At 41.6% G+C, this 20,932-nt stretch overlaps 2 protein-coding genes across 2 annotated transcripts; one reads left to right on the top strand and one right to left on the bottom strand.

The window, feature by feature from the left end:
* Window positions 1–207: 207 nt before the first annotated feature.
* def6c (DEF6 guanine nucleotide exchange factor c) lies at window positions 208–11,455 on the top strand. Its single transcript, XM_084910511.1, has 12 exons — window positions 208–682; window positions 1,327–1,467; window positions 3,770–3,952; window positions 4,581–4,811; window positions 4,902–5,048; window positions 5,124–5,232; window positions 7,012–7,241; window positions 7,910–8,017; window positions 8,249–8,415; window positions 8,538–8,736; window positions 8,836–8,926; window positions 10,910–11,455. The coding sequence occupies exons 1-12, from the start codon at window positions 587–589 to the stop codon at window positions 11,110–11,112; spliced, it is 1,905 nt and encodes a 634-aa protein (XP_084766637.1). The 5' UTR covers window positions 208–586; the 3' UTR covers window positions 11,113–11,455.
* LOC146369351 (serine/threonine-protein kinase pim-2-like) lies at window positions 11,142–17,240 on the bottom strand. Its single transcript, XM_084910513.1, has 9 exons — window positions 15,470–17,240; window positions 14,844–15,080; window positions 14,593–14,718; window positions 14,375–14,469; window positions 14,189–14,236; window positions 13,886–14,104; window positions 13,616–13,796; window positions 13,359–13,529; window positions 11,142–13,269 (listed from the first exon to the last, which is right to left on the bottom strand). The coding sequence occupies exons 1-9, from the start codon at window positions 15,528–15,530 to the stop codon at window positions 13,178–13,180; spliced, it is 1,230 nt and encodes a 409-aa protein (XP_084766639.1). The 5' UTR covers window positions 15,531–17,240; the 3' UTR covers window positions 11,142–13,177.
* Between the last annotated feature and the right edge of the window lie 3,692 nt (window positions 17,241–20,932).

Here is a 20,932-nt window from a genome sequence, read left to right as displayed (position 1 = left end):
TACTACTAATATTAAGCTCAAGTGCTTCAGCCTTGCCACAGGCTACATATTGTGGCACCCCCAAACCTTTAAGATTTTTAACCTACTCAAGCAAATGTGGCCTTGGGCTCTATACCAAGATGGGTGTGTCCTTTAGCAAGTCTCCTGAATCTGATAACAGGATTCCTCCTCTTTGGTTTTGGTTTTTGGCAGTGCTTTGAGGAATTCAGGAGCCCACCCTCTCAGGAGAAATACCTTAGATACAGTTCTGTGAATACATGTAGTGTGAAATCATCACGTAAATGTATTCACACTGTCGAGATCGATCCATGTCTGCTTTTTTCCCCACTATTTTAAATCGTTTTGTTGAATTATGAGAAGGGAGGAGGACCGTGTGGTGCTCCAGGTTTTGTTTCGGCTCTCCGCCTCTTTAAGTCTGCACCACATCTGATACTTTGGGCCTTTGTCGTTTGCACCGCAGTGAGTGCTCTGCTCCACATTTTGCTTGGCTGTTCTCACCACACGGGCGCTCACCCGTGGCTGCGTAAAAAGCTGCTGCGCACCGCTTCGGAAATGTAGTTTTGCGCGTTCCCGGCGGTCTCCAAAAATGGACCTAAAATCCGAACTCCTGAAGTCCATCTGGTACGCTTTCACGTCGCTGGACGTGGAGAAGTGCGGGAAAGTTTCCAAGTCGCAGTTAAAGGTAAGGAGAATTTTAGTGCGAGACGTTTTTAAGATCAGGAAACTGAGACCGAGGGGCGTCCGCTGGAGAGAGCACAGAGACAAACACAAACGCTTTATATTCTTGCAGTTTTACTTTGGTCATCACTTCGACTCTGTCTAAAGTCAGAACTCAAACGTAGTGGTGTGTACGTGTGGTGGCATACTGTGCGTGAATTCGTGTTGTAATCAGAGGAACATGAGACACGCAGACAGATTAAAAGCTCGCACTCAAATCCAGATCTTTTCAGACATTAACAGACGTTTAGCCTGTTCAGAGTGGAGGTGAAAGTCCAACCTTATCATGGCCCTGATACCACACAAAATTGTCAGGGTTTTTAAATAAAAGACGAATATTATGTTTTGCCTTCTTTTCCCCTCGGTAGGTTTTATTTTGCCTGTTAACTTGCTTTCCCTCCACTCCCTACATGCCTAACTGACCCCCCCTTGGTTAGAAGAATCCAGGGAAATAGCAGAAAGCTGCCCTGACATGCTTACTCACTGGTGACTAGCTGCCTGTGCTTGTGAGCGTTTGTTTGCTGATATGTGAAGAAACAAGGGAGTGTGCGGGAGTTGTGCTTAGTTTTATCCATCCACTTATGCTGTATGTCTGTTTGAATTCTCCAGGTGCTGTCCCACAACTTGTACACAGTGTTGAACATCCCACATGATCCCGTTGCTCTGGAGCAGCATTTCCAGGATGATGATGATGGACCAGTGTCTAATCATGGCTACATGCCCTACCTCAGCAAATACATACTGGATAAGGTAATGTAAAAAATACAATCTAAGCAAAGGGTTTTCCTTCAGCTGCAGTTATACTCGTATTTATGTTGTTCAAAACTCTTACGAACACATCACTGAGCAGTACCTTCACCCTCAATCTCATGCTCCTTCATTACCACGATCATTAACTTAAGTTTATGTTTACATTGCTTGCCAGCTGATCGTGCAGTACTGTGTGCCGATCTGCAGTTGAAAGACATTCCCATTTCATGCAGTATTTACTCAGTTTCAAGTAACACTTGCAAAAACCTACAGTACCCGGCTAACTTAAAAAGAAATTCAGAACCGACTAGTTGTTGGTTTTGGACTTATTGAGATGAGGAAAATATAGCCCTTATATCTATTTTACATTTTCCCTTTAATTTAACCTAGCTGTGCCTGAATACTTCCAGCTAGTACTTTATTAACAGTTCAGTCAAACCCCCTGGGTTTTGTTTTGTCAGGTTTTTCTTTGTTTGTAACTATTGTTACATTTTTTAGAACCAGAAATGAAGATTACAAAGCGAGATTAGTTAGCAGGCTATCGTGATCTTAAAGTCAGACATTCCAGCGACACAAAGGTCGACTCTCTTTTGACATTATGCTGAGACCGTAACGTGGTCGGGCAGTTTATGTTCAGAGTTTCAGTTTTGAAAGCCCAACATTCTCTGCTGAAGAAATACGTGTTAGCTAGCCTAATAGTCACACTGTGCTTCAGAGCTGCCTTAAACCTTCGGCACAGATTCAACAAGATGCTGGAAACATTCCCCAGAGATTATGGTGACATGATAGCATCACACAGTTGGTGCACATCTCCCATTCCACTACATCACAAAGGTACTTTATTGGATGGAAATCTGGTGGCTGTGGAGGCCATTTAAGTCAAGTGAACTCTTTATCATGTTACAGAAACCAGTTTGAGATTATTTGAGCTTCGTGACATGGAGCATGGAAGCATCCATCAGAGGACGTGTACACTGTGGTCATAAAGGGGAGGACATGGTCAGCGAAAACAAACAAACAAACAAAAAAAACTGTAATTTTTTAATCGCACGTTGAATTTGACTATTTACACTTTATGAAAACCTCTATCAAAAAACAGAAAATGTACTGGCAGAAAATCACCGGGACTTTTTCAATTTTTATAGCGCAGCTGGGTTCTTTTTACAGTGACTCTCAGGTAGGCCGCAATCTTTCAGTGATTCTTAGTTGGTACTCAGGGGTAAAAGTGTGTCAAAAAAGTATTCCCACCACTATTACATCAACAAAAAATACTTGTCACAGCAGAGATCAAAACTCCTCAGACCAGAAAACATTTTCCCAATTATATTTTGTCCTGTTTCGGTGAGCCTGTGTGAATTACAGCCTCAGTTTCCTGTTTTAGCTGATAGAAGTGTGGCCTTCTGCTGCTGTAGCCCATCTATTTCAATGTTTGACTGTTTTGTACATCCAGAGATGCTCTTCTCCATACCTTTGTTGTAATGAGTAGTTATTTCAATCACTGTTGAAGCAGTCAAGGGATTTTTTACCACTCAATGTTTTCTCTTTTTCTGACCATTCTCTGTAAACCCCAGAGAATGCTGTGTGGGGAAATCCCAGCAGATCAGCAGTTTTTTGACATACTCAGACTATCTGGCACCAACAATCATGCCATTTAAAGTCACTAAAATCATCTTTCTTCCCCATTCTGATGTTCAGTTTGCACTTCAGTAGGTCATCTTTACTTAATCATATCTACACACCTAAATGCATTGATCTGCTGCCATGTGACTGGCTAATTAAATATTTGTGTTAATGAGAAGCCAAACAGGTGTATCTAACAAAATGAGTGCACCTCACTAGCAACATAGCAGTGGAAATGTGTGTCACATTGTCACAGGATTTTCCATGTACTCAGCTGGTGATATTTTTATGCTGCTGAAGTCCTTTTTTTACACTGTTAAGAGTTGTAGCTGAGTTATTGTAACTTAATGATCTTCTGAAGCACTCAGTCTTATTTGCAGCAGCAGTGTTGTGTTTTACTCTTATATTTATATAAACTTTAGAGATCTTTGTAACCCGTTTCTTCTGACTGCAGTACGCAGTGCTCAGTCGAGTCCCATTTTATATAAGTGTGCACAGAGATTGAAGCAGAAAGCGTGAGTTAATCGAGAAAGATGATAACCAGTGTCATGATAAGAAAGCCAGGCAGTGTTGAACTTCCTTCGTAACACACCCCTCAGGAAACAAATAATCTTATGTAAAACTGTTTTAAAAAGTGCAATTTTAGTTTCAGTTCAGAGCATTTCCAGTTTTGCATTTCCAGGTCAAAAAGGGGATGTTTGATAAGGAGAAATTTGATGACCTGTGCTGGACAATGACCATGAAGAAGAACTTCAGAAGGGTGCCACAGGGGACACTGCTATCGGAAAGGGACTGCTTCAAGCTCTTCTGTTTATTCAACCTTCTGTCAGAGGACCGATACCCACTGGTGGTGATACCAGAGGAGGTAATAGTTATGAAGAGTAAGGAGAGTGAAATGTGTTCACTGAGAATTTGTAGAAACACTTAAAGTTGGAGAGGATTTTATTTTAGGCAACTGATTGAGGCCTGATTCATTAGGGCTTTCTTGAAAAGGCTCAAATCCACAGTGATTATATTTTAAGTCATTTGTATGCTATAAATGCAAAAATGGACACACATTGTACAAAAAGTTAAACAATTCACTTTTGATTTAAAAGAAACAATTTAAGAGAGTTAGAGGAACAAACACCAGCAACGCTTGTAGTTTTTAGACACTGCTATACCCAAATACCCAAAAAGAAATATAATTTGTGTGTGATGACGGAGTTAGGACATTAAAGATTTTCTTAGTAGGAAAATACAAGTGCAAGTAAGTTAGTTAATGAGGCTCTTCCTTCCTGCACTTCCTCCATAATGCTTTTGGTTTCCTGTCGACAGAGATAAAAATAAACGGCTTCTGTAGAAGTCACTCAGTGAGCTCCTCATGAAGAGTGATATCACAAAACCACAGAATACAATCTGTGTTGAGTCAGTATTTGCATTGTCGGTGCCATTAATATTTGGTTTTTGCGATGTGCAAAAAGTTTCGTATACAAATATTTAAATGCTTCTAGGTGGAGTATCTCCTCAAGAAAATCTCCACTGCGATGAGCGAGGAGTGGGATGGGAAGCCCATGGAGGACTTACTATCGCAGGATGCTACAGTGTGGGAAGAGGGAATGTCCGTGTGGACCTTCCTGGAGGATATGAGTGCAGGCCGGCTGCTGAGCGTCACCAGCGCTGAGGCCTTCAGCCTGGCTTTAGATGAGGTGTTCCTGGAGATCTATCACAGCGTTCTCAAGAGAGTGAGTTGTGCTGTGTCACTGGAGCCTATTTGACTGCTCCCTTGACATTTTTGTCTTTCTTTGTTCTTCAATTGATCCCTTGTTTTGCAGGGTTACATGTGGAAAAAGGGGCATGTGCGTAGGAATTGGACTGAGCGCTGGTTTGTGCTGAAGCCCTCCTCCATGGCCTACTATGTCAGCGAGGACTTAAAAGACAAGAGAGGGGAGATCCAGCTGGATCAGAACTGTGTCATAGAGGTTAGTGAGGAAAACTCAGCATGTTTAACTCTTCACCAACCAACGCTGTGACTTACACACATTTTTCTGTTTCAGTCTATTCCAGACAGGGAGGGGAAGCGCTGTCTGTTCTGTGTGAAAACCCATAGTAAAACCTACGAGATGAGCGCGCCTGACCAGAAACAGAAAGTGGAGTGGACTCAAGGTGTGTAACTTACAATGTGTGTGCTCATTGGTTTAGTGCGGTTGAAATGTACTGAAGCTTATCATAGTGTATATAAATAATTCCAGGATCTTTCAGATATATTGAGGCCACTTGTCAAACAATCTGTGTTTCATTGGTTGCTAATTATTTGTGTTTCTTTTGCCAATGATTAAGAAAACTTTCAGAAGTCAGCTGAAGCTTATAAAATGTTGACTAAGTCACAGTTACAGCCAGACTCAATAATGCTAAAATAGTTTTCCCTCGATGTTTTGGGTCATTATCTCCACAATTCATCTTGCCACTTCTATCAGCAGTCACACCTTCAATAAACACTAGTGACTCAGTTCTTTGTCTCCACCATGTTTGACGGAGGACGTTGTCTACATGTCCAAGTTAAACTCAATTTCATCTTTACAATATTTTTCATAGCTGTGCAGGCTCTTTTAGATTCTTAGTAATGTTTAACCTGACCTTCCAGTTCTTGAGCGTAACCAGTGCTTTGGACCTTGTTGTAAGCTCTCTGTATTTCCATTCATGAAGGCACCTCTTGATTACAGACTTTAACAGTGATATCTCTACCTATACTCTGATAGGTGTATTTTAGGTTTTCAGCCTAATGATGGCCTCCTTCATTTGCACTGATATCTCTTTGGGTCTCCTCTTTAAAATTACAGATATTATGTCTGCTTTATTTGTCATAAAATAACAAGGGGACTCACTGAAACTGCTTTTTAGCCAATTGGTGTTTTTGAGCATTTGAAAATGGAGGACTGTGTATAAAAATGGCTGTAATTCCTAAAGAGTTAATGCATTATTTTTTCAAAAACCTTTGAATTAAAGGTGAAAGTCTGCACTTCAGTCACGTCTTGATTGTTTAATTTAAAATTTACTGTGGTGTTGGACAGAGATAAAGCACAAAAATGGTCTCTGGTAACTATATAAAAACTGCTTTCAACCATGACTCAGTGCCATTAACTTCCACAAGAAGCATTATAGAATGCAGCTGTCTACGAATGGAGAAAATCCAGGACTTTCTCCTTTTATCAGAAGGAGTTTTAAGAGTTGAGAAAAAAGAAGCAATGACCAAAAACACTGCACAACACTATTAAGCATGGTGCAGGGAGCATCATGATTTTAGGTTATGCAAGTCTCTTAAACAGCTGCAAGAAAAGGTGTGATGGAGGTTGTTGATACTAAATGAGATTTAACTGGTTAGTTACTGCTTCCTGTAATAACAAATTGTGTTTGCCTACGATTGTGACTGAGATAAGAAGCCACATTTCATGAATAATAGGTTCAGACAGCTTGGTAATTTGAAAAGAGGTCACTGACAGAGGGGCACAAAACACCTCTTCTAAAAAAAAAGACAAAGAAGTACAAAGTTTGGGTTAAAGTGGACATAACTATTTTTTTTACAGCTCTGCCTTGTAACACTGAGACGCATCATTTTTTTTTGTTCATGAAAGAATGCTGCCATGGCTTTCTCATGTAAAAACAAAGTGTACATGTAGTTCGTATCTTTGCTTTGTTCGTAGGCTGTTCATTCTATTTATAGCAGCAAATGTGGTGTCTGCAAAGATTAATGATAGTGTGGCAGCTGATCCAGGTGATAATGAAGGTGATGATGAGGGTTTGCTAAGATGCAACTCATAGCAAAAAGTCTTTTCTGAGGGAAGCTATAAAAGGAATATATTGTTTTTTAATTGTTTTAATATATTATTTTCTATAGCAAGGCAACAAACTTGCATTACTATTTTTATGTATTCTTTCACTATTCAGCCATTCAAACTGCCCTCCGTCTTCAGAGTGAGGGAAAGTCTTCCCTTCACCATGAACTCAAACTGAAGAGACGGATCCAGCGGGAAAACAGTCAGCGGGAACGCAGCCGGAGCACCCGCAGCAGCTGCAGCAGCAGGGGCAGCCAATCTGATGACTTGACTATCCATGAGACGGAGAAGACAGAAAAAGAGAAAGACAAACAGGACTTAGAGATTGAAAACATTATCAAGGTAAGTGAGGGCTATAAGAATCTTTTTTTGTAATATTTATTTAATTACATCATGCACCAAACTATCCATGGTAGTGATTATTTAACTAATTCATAGTGGCACTGGGCAGCTGCCAGTGCAGTTCATTTTGTCCATTTAAAAAGTACCATGTACACTCACTGGCCACATTTTTGTTAGATACACCTGTTGAGCTGCTCATTAGGTCAAATACCTAATCAGCCTATCACATGGCAGCAGCTCAGTGCATTTAGGCATGTATACGTTAATAAGACGACCTGCTGAAGGTCAAAGGTCAAAGGGGATTTAAATGACTTTGAACATGCATTGTTGTTTGTGTCGGACAGGCTTGTCTGAGTATTTCAGAAACTGTACAACCATCTAACCGGTTTATAGAAAATGGTCTGAAATGGAGGAAATCTCCTGTGAGCAGCACTTCTCTGGGAAAAAATCACTTGTTGGTGCCAAAGATCAAAAGCGGAATGAGCAGATTACTTACAGCTGTAAGGAAAGCAACATGAACTCAAATACCCACTTACTTCAACCAAGTTATCAAGAAGAGCACCGCTGAAAGCACAATACGTTGAACCTCGAAGCTGATGGCCTAGTGTCACCTGCTGGATAAAGGTGAAAACACAAACCAAACAATGGCTCTTTCATCTGTTTCACAGCATGCACGGGAACTGGAAACTCGCCGAAGGGAGGCAGAGGAGAGAGAGCGGAGGAAGCAGAGGGAGGTGCAGATGGAACTGGAAAGACAGCTGAAAGAGGCTGAGATGGTAAAAAAAAAAGTTTTCCACTTGACACCAATTATGTACAGAGTCTTTTCTCCTTGACTTTGATCTTTGAGAACTGCAGCAAAATGTTGACTGTCATTATAAAATTCACACCTAGTCTTTAATGATTTGGAAAAATGGTTATGACAGTCCAGGAAAAGGTGATTCAGGAATAGGTCAGTTTATACCGCTCTGTTGGTGCATCTGTTTATGTAGCTGTGTGTGTGTGCATAGATAAAAGACAGCATGCAGGCTGAGATGCAGGTGAAGGAAAAGGAGGCTGAACAACAGAAGAAGAGGATCAGGGAGCTGGAGCTGACACAGCAGCAGCTGGAAGTTGCCCTTAATATGGAGATCCAGGCTCGGCTGGAGGAGGAGAGGGCCAGACTGGAGCTTGAGCGGTAACAATGGATTTCTAACTCTTATTATGGCCCTTTATTATTTTATTTGTGATGGAGATCTGAGATATCCATGAGAAGTATTAACATTTTCAGTTGCTTCTTCCCTTTTTCCCCTCCTTCAGGTTGCTGCAGGCTGAAGATGAAAAGAGGAAACATTTCCAGCTCCTCCAGGAGCAGCAACGTACAATGCAAAACCTCAGCCCCATACAGGAGCTGTCAGATGGCAGTCCCGATGAGGACACCCCCTCAGCCCTCAACTCTGCCTCTCAGGAGCTCCAGGATCTGCAGGCATCTCGCCAAAGAAGCCACCAGCGTCTGGAGGTGAACAAGTTTGTTTTGACTGGCTTTGTGAGCAGCATCTTATTTAGTGCTCTTCTAAAACAACACTGATGAGGATGCCTGCATGATTTTTGTTTCCAGGAGGTTCAGGAGAGGCTGAGGAATGCCAGTCAACATGTACGGCACTGGAACATCCAGCTGAACCGACTGATGACCCCCATTACTCCTGCAGGTGCAGTATTCACTTTGCCTCTTTGCAGCACAGACTTCTGGAACAGAGTGTTAGTATAGTTAATAACAGTGTAGACCATATAATCTGTCAGATAATTGCATTAAAATGCTACAAAAGGCACCTACCCCCAAACATGTCAAGGGATTCATTCAGTGACTTGAATGAAAGAATCTGACTCACCTCAAGTTAATTAAAATTAAAACTAAATCTTATTATGATTTAAACTCGGAAATCTTAAAACGAAAAATAACCGCATGCACAGTTGTTACAGGCTGCAAACATGTTTTATACTGCTTTGAAGTCTGGGACAGCATCATAAGAGGCATAACTGATCTCACCGTAGTCCCATGAAGACTCAAGATGAGTGTTTTCACGACTGCCATCTTGGTGTTTTGAAATCAGGCATGATGAATGAAGGGAAGAACTGTCTGTTAAGGTTCTCAGTCGTTCAGGTCATCGTAGTCTAAGGAGCTTGGAAAGAAAAGCATCTGGACTTCTTTAAGTTTCTTGAAGAGCGTTTCACCTCTCATTCAAGAAGCTTCTTCAATTCTCTGAAGAAATTCTGAACTGAAGAAGCTTCTCAGATGAGAGGTGAAACATCTTCAAGAAACTTAAAGAAGTCCAGATGCTTTTCTTTCCAAGCTCCTTAGACTGTAGTTAAACTTCACACACTGGACTTGTCAGTCACACATCCTTCGCCAGTAGGCATTCCCAGAATGATCTTTCCCCTTCTGACGCTTAGAATGACCAAATATGTGCAAAATGGACAATTCAACATGCCACCATGTCAGTCTTTTATTAAATATGACATGAAACAAATGACTGAGCCATTAAATTTGTCACAAAGGTGTTCACCTAATTCCAGGCAAATGGAATAGACTTCTATGGGACCATAAGTCTTTTTGCACTTTGACATTTGTTTTACTTTTCAGATCTGTAACCTATAACTTTTATACTGTATGTGTTTTGATCATAGGAGTCTACGGGGACTTACTTACTTTTAGCACGTTTAGCAGTTGATGTTGGCTTCTTTTTTCAGTACTGGAGCTTCCTGCTCATTGAAGACTTTTCTAAAAGGAAATGCTTAATCCAAAATGGCGTTTTAAGGGCTTGGATTAATGTCAATTTCAGCAAATATTCTTTCTTATGTTAAAAGAACATGGATCTCTGTCAGTGATAACTTCTGACTTTATAACTCAAATTTTAAGAGAGAGCTTCACTGCTAAGCTCTCATCTGTGTGGGTGTCACGGTTCGCTTCAGGACTCACACGCAGGACTCAGAGGCACAGTCAGTATTTATTACAGTTCCACCAGGTGTATATACAAACAGTGCAGGGGATAGTGCTATATACAAAGCGGGGACAGGGAAAAGGCTCCGGGCAAATCCAGGTAGGGAAAAGACACTTGCTCCTCTTCTGACTCTCTCTCCAAACACTCACACAAAAAGGGAATCCGCTCGGGGAATGCAGAGTCGGGTCCAGGGGATCTATGTACAGAAGGAAACACACGTTAGAGGTTTTGCACAGGGAAGCAAAAGAGAACTTGCTCAGAGCCGGGCTGCACTGACGCGAATCACACACAACGATCCAGCGATGAGTAGAAGCCACTCCCTGGCTTAAATGCTGGCTGCACTGATGAGGCCCAGGTGTTTCCTCTTCAGAGGGGCGTGGGCCGAGGGCGTGAACCCACCATGAATTCTTTAATTTTGTAATGTGCATATTTTATGAATAATGATGTTTCAATACTTTAATCTACTGAATAAGTAAGAATTAGACTTAATAATCTTTTTACTTTAAAAAGGGAAATTGTGTACAATCTTTTATTCTCCAAAATGCACATAATAAAAATGTTTTGGGGAAAGTATATGCTTTTTAAAAACCAATTGCTTCTTACCTGATGCATGCTATAACTTTCAGCAAAACTGAACTAAAATTTGTTAACAAGCTTACCAAATAAGAAATGCTTTGTGAATTTTCTTTGCAGAGCGACTGGAAAGCCGGCTATTATCAAAGCCCACATGCCCTAAAAAGGAGGGTGCGCTGGCCAGTAATGAGTTCATCACTAAGTTTAAGATAAGAGTTGATCGGAATAGAGGCGATGATGAAAGTCTGGAGCATCAGTTGGAGGCTGCCAACCTGTCTGATGAATCGTTCGAGGCCCAGACAGAAGTCAACGGACAAATATGATCACAGACATTTTAAAAACGCGAGTTGAGAGTTAAGGGGGAAAATATTGTAATAAGTATATATTTGAATTGCACACTAAGATATAAAGTGATGGCAGCGAGCACAGTGTTGCAGGATTTAATTAAAAACACATCTGACTAAGACCAACTGAAATTTAGAGTTGTGAATAATAAAGTTTATTCATGATTAATAAAACAAATCTGTAATATTTTTCTTTCTCTTTTGTCCATTTGAATCTCGCTACAGCTTAAATAAAAGAAAAGAATGTGTTTTGAATAAATTAAACTCTATTCTCTCTTTTTCTTTCTTTCTTTTTTTCTTGGTGGGTTTTCTTTTGCAATCAAACGCAACATTATACAATTATATAGTATAGTAAGAAATATCCTTTAACTTAATTTAGTATTTGTTTTTTAATTTTTGGTTCTATTGTTTCCCCTCCAGTTTTGTGCTTATAACATGTTCTAATCTGACATATTATGCAGTAAATTATTTTTGCAATAACTTAACAGGCCATTGTGGGAGCCAACATTCACTTATCAAAGACATATTTGTATATTCTGTGGGCTGCTTTATGGTTGTGTCATTTAGAAACATAAGCCACAACAGACTTCCACCGGAGAGTACTTAAAAATGTATTTTTATGTAAAGATATTTTAATAACTACTATATTAAGAGAGAACCTATTGTTACATGGATTAATTGTACAAACTGTAGAGAAATAAGTTTAAGCGTGCAACTTTTTATTCATTTTTAACTGTATTAATGTTTTTATGTTGATACAGCCGCCTCATATCTGTTTCCTCAGTGTTTTTTAAACCATGTACTCCATCTATGAGTAAGAACATGAATAAATTCCTTTCCAAATTTGTAGTTCTTTTTTCCAACTGTTTTTAGTATATATGTAACATTTCTTTACACACAAATGCAGGTATTCTTTTGCACCAAGACGTTAAAGAAATGCTAAGAAAAAATGAAAATACTACGTTGCAACCTGTGTGTGTGTATATATATATCTGTATCTATATAGATATAGATATATATGTGTATTCGTACCCTTTTTTCATCATCTAGTTTCCTGTGCCAGACCTTCTATTGATCCACTGAGGCAGACATGTAAAAAAACATGAACTAAAGCATATTTCTGTATATAAACAGGACTTTAAATCTTTATCAACAGCTACTTTAGAGGAAATTCTTCAATAAACTGCAACCAAAGGCTCAACTCAGAGGACAAAACCCAACCTGTTATAAATAGTGTGACAGCAAACTTTCTCTTGTGTAAAGTTACAAATAGGAGTAATTATCCACAGGAGCTTTTATACATAATGAAGTTATAATTCGTCCTGTAGAAATTGTACATTTAAGCTATATAGTTCCCTCTGTGATAACTCTGCTATGAATGCCTCTTATTAACTTTTATGCTTTTACAACCCACTATGAGCAAACACTCAGCAACAGTGGGAAGGAAAAACTCCCTTCTTGAAGGAAAAAACCTCTGGTAGAACCAGGAAATCTGTCTAAACTAGTTGGGGGTTAAAGCAACAGATGCAAGTCTTCAGATCATTTGCAGTGTGACTGTCTTTGTGCACACTTTAACCTGATTCAGTTTTCTTATCTGTCAAAATGCACCATAGGTAAAAAACAAAAAAACAAAACAAAATAGTAATGAAGGAGAATCCTCAGCAAAGATGAATTAAACAAGTTTTATTTTGATCAAATTGTACTTTAAGTAAAACACATCTTTATTTGATGACATTAAAGTCATCAAATAAAGACAGTTTTGATGGAGCTCCTGACCCAGCCCAAGCTCTCTATGAAGACGAGGAAAAACTCCCCAGGGGGCCAGATCGATGGGAAGAAACCTCGGGAAAGCCCATTCAAAGAGAGATCCCCTTTCCTGGGATGGCTGGGGGGGTTACAGGAACTCCAAAAAAGCTAAATTTTTATTTATTTATTTTTTAAGATTGACCCATTCTATCTATTCCTGTCCAACAGAAAAAAGAAAGGGAGTTACTACAATGTATCATACTTATATGATAAGGTATGAATTGTGTGTTTGTGTGTGTTATCTTAGCCAGGGGTGAAGCTGGAGCTCCTCCAGTGTTGGGCGCTTCTCCGGGACTAGAGTTAAACATGCGTCCAAGAAATTCCGGCATTCTTGAAAGAAAGAAAAGATCAAAAATATGAAGATGATAGTTCTAGTGATCCAAGGCATCAGTGAATCTGGAAGTGTGAAGTTTTCTTACCTGTGGACAGGCGCTTTTTGATGCTCAGTTTCTTTGTGAGGAACCTCCCGGTACTAAAGTATCGTGCATGAAGCGCTTCATACAACACCACTCCCATTTGCCACACCGTGGTGGGTCCACACCTGTAGCAGCTCCTAATGTACCACTCGGGAGGGATGTGAAGAGGAGTGCCTAACAAACAGACACAATTGCAATTTCTTCTAAATCAAAAGACACAAATTGTTACATCTGTGAAAAGCAGGAGCAGAATATGTTACCATAGAAGATGCGATACAGAGATCGCTTCTTAACAAAGCAGCTCAGTCCAAAGTCAATGATGCGAACACGAGGCACATCTGAGCCGGTCTCAATCAGAATGTTTTGTCCCTTGATGTCCCGATGAAAGATGTGTTTATCCTCAAGTTCCTTTACAGCATCAACTAGTTGCTTCAGAATGACCTGGAAAAGATGAAAAACACAATAATGAGTTAATGCTTTTCTGCCTTGATTGAATGCTGTACAGTCTAAGGTTCTTCCAGTCAACTTACCTTGGCCTTGTCCTCTGTTAAAGTTCTTCCATTTTCTGCTTTGTATTTTTGCAGGTCCACAGCGGGGACAGGTCTCTCCAGCACCAGGATCAGCTCTTTGCCAAGGTCGAACCACTCCAGCAAGGACACAGGTGCAGATATTCCCACTGACCCTTCTGCTTCACCTGCAAGTTTAACCATAATGGCCACTTCCACCGAGAGCATCTTCCCATTTTCATCCTGAAATATTACAACAAAGTGGATGATGAGGAACGCCGCATTCAATCCAGTAATGTAAAACTGATTCAAGTGTTGGACGCTTACCGCCACTTTGCAGTAGACTTTATTTTTGGGAATGTGTTTGATGGCAACCTAGAAGACACAGAGCATTGGTGAGCATTTCCTCAGTATGACATAATGAAAGGTGGAAACACAGCAGACGTCTCAGTTTACGATATTATCCATTATCTGCGTTACTGCCTGTCTTACTACCATCATCTGAACACTTACTGGAAAACGATCTTCTATCCGGTAGCCAGCAAACACTGCTCCGCAGCCTCCTTCTCCGAGCTGGTGCTCCTCCACATATCTGGCTTGGAATTCACCTAAACAGACAAAACAGCAAATCTTGTTTTATTACAGCTGTGACACAAATTACTCTCCTCTGTAGCCTAAATGTTCCTTTTGCCCTTCCCCTGAATATAAAACCCAAGCTGCTTGCTACTTACGTTTTTGGTCTGCCACTGATTTTTTGTCCTGGTCCACATTCCTTTTTTTTTTCTTGGGTGACTCTCTGTCGTCTCCCGCGGCTTTTCTTTTGCCATTTTTTGCGCACACCTGTTTGTTGTTCAAGTCTGGAGATGTGGAAAACACCAAAAGCACATCAGCTCACTGGATGATAGACACAAACACTAAACACCAATATCTTAAACCTAGCAACCACACTTAATCTACCCCCTTATTCAACTAATTAGCCTACCTTTACCAGAGTCCAACGAGGAGGATGCTTGCTCCTTGTCACCGCTCATATGGTCGAGAAGTTTAGCCTTCTTTGCTTTCTTTGTTGTGCCCTCTTCATCTTGCACAACCTTGCGCTTCACTCCTTTGACCACATCTGAGCTGGTGGAAGGACCAGCCTGCTCAGCGACCCTCCTCCTTTTTATTGGGGTCTCCTTTTCAGGACTGGCCTTTCTTTTAGCAGTCCTGCTCTTACAATCTATAAACGACAACAACACAGTGGTGAAAAAGAGTCCCCGACATCAGGACTGGAAGCAGTTTGATGGCAAAGAATTTGAAATTGCTTTTGCTTAAATTATCACAAGTTTATTCTTGGGATAAAAAAAACTGACCAGTGCGAATTGATACTAGGTTTACTAAGTCTTAGATCTTGATGACACTTGTTGGTCTGTTTTTACTGTTGAGTCCAAGAATAAACTTATTACATTATTTTACCAAAAGACCGGTAACCTTTCTTTGATTAGACATCTTGTATTAAAGCTATTTTCAATCAAACATATGATTCAATTGCTCCAAAAATGATTCACACAGTGTCAACATTTCTAGGATTTGGATTTTACCAGGATTTGATTTTATTATTTTACTTACCTTGATCTCCTGAATCTTTCTTATCGGCTGGAGTGGTAATTTTTCTTGTTTCCCTTTTCATTGTAATTTCGGAGAGCTTTTAAAATCGAAAATGTAAACCGTAATGAGTTAATATTGAGTTAATATTCCTTCAAATGTGCGTCCTTCAAATGCTTGACTTTTCTAACTGAATTCTGTAAGTGAGCTTTATAAGTAAACTCTGGAAACTATGGCAACACAACATAGAATCTTGCCTTTCAGTGACTTCACTGACTGCCAGTAGTTCAAAGTAGTTTACAGAAAAACACTGGCAGACAAAGCCATAATATTTCATATAATTCAATCATTTCATATCAATTAAACAGTTTCTTTCATTATCTTTCATCGTTTGTATAAAGACCTCATGTATGGATGACAGTATGAAGATTTGTGGTTGACCACACACTAATAAACACAGTGTCAGCTACATTGTCATCTGATTTAAAGTATTTATTATTGTACATTTAACTGTCATGGTACTGAGTCTGTGACCCAGTGTTTTGTGTTTGTTCATTTATATTCATTGATTATGTATGTTTTTGGTTCTCTTTATTGTTTTCTTCTTGTGTTATATTCTTAGGCTTTAGGTTTCTGTTACTTTGCCTTGCCCCTGTGTCCCACGTGTCATGTCTAGTCACTCTTGTTTCCATGTTCCCCAATTTCTCCCCAGTCAGTCATGTCTCTGTGTCAACTCTGTGTCTTTGTAAAAGTCTCTTGTTTGCTGTTTTACTTTGATAGTCTTGTGTGCTATGTTAGTGTTTTCATGTCTGTGAAGGTTCTCAGTCATCCAGGTCATCGTAGTCTAAGGAGTTTGGAAAGAAAGCGTCTGGACTTGAAGTTGCTTGAAGACGTTTCACCTTCTCAGATGAAAGGAACTTAAACTTTGCTTGAACCTCTTCAAGCAACTTAAAGAAGTCCAGACGTTTTCTTTCTAAGCTCCTTAGACTATGTTAGTGTTTTCAGTTTTCCTTCTCCATGGTCTTGTTGTTTGTGATTTCTCGCAGCTGTGCTCTCATCCTGTGTCTTATTCCCTCATTTATCCCTCTGTGTATTTAAGCCCATTGTCTTCCTCTGTTTGCTGTTGGGTTGTCTGTGTATCATCCATGACATTTCCCATGTTCCAGGTTATCATTTGTTGTGTTCCATGTCTCAGATCTTTAGTTTCTTTATACTTGCTTCTAGTTCCCTCCCTGTTTAGTTTTTGTTAGTTTAGTCTTTGTATTCCTGCATTTTTGTTTGTTGTTTTGTGCTGCCTCAATAAAAGGCATATTTTCAGTTTAAGTCCTCGTCAGCCTCTGCATTTGGGTCCTATCTCTCTTCACTCCACACATCTGCCAGAGCAGCCATGACATTAACTTTCTTATTATATCAAACGACAGACCAATGAAAGATAAAGGGATAAAAACAGAGTGTGTGTACTATCTATGTGAGAGCAAATATAACAGGTTTTTATAAAGGACAACAAATGATGTTTTGTCACAAGCTCCCAGTAAAGTTTTCTGTTAAGTATAAAAAACAGTTGTTCATCTCTTGTGTTAGGTGCCGTTTTTATGCTTGAATGATTCACAGGTCAGTGTTAAGTGGCTTAACTGATGTGAAAGATCAGGAACCCACAGAGTGTTCGCGTGACTATCTGGTTTCTTTTATTTAGAGCACAGAAATGTTCCTTTGTGGTCTAGAACCGTGGTCTTTTCCTGGCAGCCAGCTTTCCAGATTATTCCACACTCTAGTGATGGGATTTCCGGCTCTTTTTAGAGAACCGGCTTTTTCGGCTCGGCTCACTAAAAAGAGCCGGCTCTTTCGGCTCCCACCCGGCTCTTTAGGTTGTTTTGTTGCTTTAATTAATTAATTATTAACAACAATATAAAATTATGCACAAAATTAATTACTAATGTAAAAAAAGTGGTTTTATTTATATATGTTTATATATAAATATATGCGGTGGCCCCTAGAGACAAAGCACGTACAAACTACAAAACACATTTCTAGCGTTAACTGAACTTCCAAAACAGAGCTACCTAGATCACTTAAATTACACAGTTGAAAGCATATGTGTATTGTTTGTGTATTTATACACAAGCACTCATATATATTCAAATAATTTTAAAAAAAAGTTAATTTACCTGTTACTACCACACACCAAATCCAGTCGCTGGTACTTGCTGGCTTGTGTAGCCAGTAGGTAACAAAAGCGCAACACTGCGCCTAGCATCCGGGAGCACTTCTGTTGTCTTTTGTACGTGTTTTGGAGTTTTTTACGTGCTTCTGAGTTTTTACGTGTTTTGGCGTTTGTACGTGCTTTGGGGTTTGTATGTGCTTCGGAGTTTGTACGTGCTTCAGCGTTTGTATGTGCTTCAGAGTTCAGACGTGTTTTGAAGTTTGTACGTGCTTTGTCTCTAGCGGTAACGTAAATATACTTTTATTTATTCACTCCACATAAAATGTAATAAATAAATCATATAATACAAAAAACAACTATTCACATTTCAACTTTTAACTATTTAAATTTTCAGCTTTTTCCCTTTAAAACAAATTAAAAATTAAACAACACAAAGCACTGCAAACCACAACACAATTAAATATAAATTAAAATATGAAAACAAAAAGAAGATGCACATTCTCTGTCATATGGGCCTGCATGAATAAATTTTCTGAATCCTTTATCATTCGCAACTGAAAATAGTTGTGGATGATTACTATACGTCTCTAATGTGATGTTGTTGCCCTTGGCTCTCTTTCCCTCCTGCTCTGTTCCTGTGCTACTGCCAGTGTAACTACTGCCCCTCCCCTCTCTTCCCAGCACAAGCACAAGGCTCGCATGCGGAGTGAAGCGGAAAAAGGGCGAGAGAGAGAGGGTGAGAGAAAGAAAAAAAAAAAAACATGGCTCGCGATAAGGAGCCGTCTCGCGTCTTTCACGTCAAAGATCGGGCTCTAAGAGCCGTTTCGTTTTAGTATTATATGATTTATTTATTACATTTTATGTGGAGTGAATAAATAAAAGTATATTTACGGTGGCCCCTGGAGACAAAGCATGTACAAACTCCAAAACACGTAAAAACTCCAAAACATGTAAAAACTCCAAAACACGTAAAAGTTTCGAAGCACGTACAAACTCCAAAACACGTAATAACTCCAAAGCACTTAAAAACTCAAAACACGTACAAATGGGCAACAGGAGGGAGACACAGCTGGGAGAAATTAGGCTAACGAGACAGGAGAAAGGTAAAACTGAACACATTGACATGAGACATGAACTTTCAGAATAAAACAGGAAACTAACAGACACAGAGAACCAGAACGGACACTGAACTTAGCAGGCAGACTCACGAGCAGACACAGAGACACCAAGGACAGATAGAGGGAACACAGGCAGGCATAAAACAAACACACTAACACATAGCAAACCTAAACAAAAGACAAGGCAGAATAAACAAGAATATAGAAGAATATAAGGAAACACAAAACACAGAGTCCTCAGACTCAGGACCATGACAGTACCCCCCCCCTCAAGGGCTGGCCCCCGACAGCCCCAAAATACAAACAGACCACCAAGCCAGGGTGGGCGGCGGGAGGTACAGGATGGAGGGCCCAGACAGTGTTGCCAACTTAGCGACTTTGTCGCTATATTTAGCGAGTTTTCAGACCCCTTAGCGACTTGTTTTAGAAAAAAAGTCGCTAAAAAAAGACGTGAAAGCGCGTATCGCTTTTACTCTCAACAAGCAGCGGGTGCTGTAACGCAGTCAGTTTTTCTTTTACTCTTTTACTCTTATGATGTAAGGAGGTCGGCCTGGGGGCCGATAGGTCAGAAGCCCAGCACAGTTCATTTCGGGAGGCCGACCGTGCGAATGGCAACGGCGGAGGCGTAGAAACAGTTCTGGGGGCCGACCGTGCGCATGGCAGCGGTGGCAACAGAGCAAGTCCGGAGGCCGGCCACGCGGAAGGCAGTGGCGGCATTCAGGAGGTCGTCCACAGTGGCGACGACGCCCAACTAGAGGCCAGGAAAGCAGCCAGCAGAGACGAGCTGGAACTGATGACGGTGTGGCAACTGAAGGACCAGACGAGGCAGGACCAGATGAGGCAGGACCAGACGAGGCAGGACCGGATGCTGAAGCCAGACCTGGCGTGGAAGAAGCCACTGCGGCTGGACCAGGCGAAGATGAAGCCGGAGCTGGACCAGACGAGGATGAGGCGGCTGAAGCAGAGGCTGGACCAGACGAGGATGAGGCGGCTGAAGCAGAGGCTGGACCAGACGAAGCTGAGGCGGCTGAAGCAGAGGCTGGACCAGACGAGGCTGAAACTGAAGCGGAGGCTGGACCAGGCGAGGATGAAGCCGGAGCTGGACCAGGCGAGGATGAAGCCGGAGCTGGGCCAGGCGAGGATGAAGACTCTGAGGCTGCAGCTGGCGGCGGCGTGGAAGACGGAGACGGAGGTGCTGCAGCAGGCGGCGGCGTGGACGAAACTGTGGATGCGGCTGCTGCTGCAGGCGTGGATGAGGCTGCTGGTGGAGCAGCTGGTGGCTGGATGGGCTCCTCGGGCCCCCCAGCTGACGAGGAAGGTTGCTGGACGGGCTCCTCGGGCCCTCCAGCTGGCGAAGCAGGAGGCTGGACGGGCTCCTCGGGCCCTCCAGCTGACGATGCAAAAGGCTGGATGGGCTCCTCAGGCCCTCCAGCGAAAACAGTCTCAGGACCAGTGGGCACAGGGGCCCCTGGAACACACAGGACAAAACCAGCAGGTGCGGGGACCTCTGGCAGGCACAGAACAGAACCAGCAGGCGCATGGGCCTCTGGCAGGGACAGATCGGAACCAGCAGGCGCACGGGCCTCTGGCAGGGACAGATCGGAACCAGTAGGCGCACGGACCTCTGGCAGGGACTGATCTGAACCAGTAGGCGCACGGGCCTCTGGCAGTAACAGAACAGGACCAGCAGGCCCACGGGCCTCTGGCAGGAGCAAAACAGAACCAGCAGGCACGCGAGCCTTTGGCAGGGACGAAACAGGTTGCGCTGGCTTCTTTATGTCCAGGGGTCCAGAGTTAACTGAATGCTGATATTTAACCTCTGGGGAGGCCCCGGAGAGAGTAAAAGTCTCAAATTTAGCCAGGTCTTGAGGAGCAACAAAAGTCTGTGTGGGGCCATCCTCCTCCTGAAAACGAGTGGGTGGAGATGGTGGCTGAATAGACGGTGGAGCTGGCGGCTGAGGTGCAGGCCGTGCTAAAGGCTGAGGCGCTGGCAATACAAGAGAGTGCACTGAGGTCGACTGAGCTGCGAGTGACTGGAGAACAGGAGGAGACTGAGCTGACCGGAGAACAGGAGGAGACTGAGCTGCAGAGGACTGAACTGGGGACCGCTGGGCAGCTAAGTGAGCTTCTGGCTGGGCAGCTAAGTGAACTGAGGGCTGCTGGACTGCTAAGTGTGATAACTGCTGGGCAGCTGACTGCACTACCTCA

This window comes from Perissodus microlepis, chromosome 17 (assembly GCF_051167445.1).
Source record: "Perissodus microlepis isolate ML-2025 ecotype Zambia chromosome 17, ASM5116744v1, whole genome shotgun sequence".
Classification (NCBI taxonomy): Eukaryota; Metazoa; Chordata; class Actinopteri; order Cichliformes; family Cichlidae; genus Perissodus; species Perissodus microlepis.
Note: the sequence above shows the minus strand (reverse complement) of the source record. Positions and strands in the feature narration are given on the sequence as shown.

Coding starts and splice junctions, on each gene's coding strand:
- def6c (XM_084910511.1), top strand. CDS start 587: ATGGACCTAAAATCCGAACTCCTGAAGTCCATCTGGTACGCTTTCACG. Junction 4,812..4,901: donor ATCACAGCGTTCTCAAGAGA/GTGAGTTGTGCT, acceptor CTTGTTTTGCAG/GGTTACATGTGGAAAAAGGG. Junction 8,018..8,248: donor AGCTGAAAGAGGCTGAGATG/GTAAAAAAAAAA, acceptor GTGTGTGCATAG/ATAAAAGACAGCATGCAGGC.
- LOC146369351 (XM_084910513.1), bottom strand. CDS start 15,530: ATGAAAAGGGAAACAAGAAAAATTACCACTCCAGCCGATAAGAAAGAT. Junction 14,237..14,374: donor GGATAGAAGATCGTTTTCCA/GTAAGTGTTCAG, acceptor TGTGTCTTCTAG/GTTGCCATCAAACACATTCC. Junction 14,105..14,188: donor AAGTCTACTGCAAAGTGGCG/GTAAGCGTCCAA, acceptor GTAATATTTCAG/GATGAAAATGGGAAGATGCT.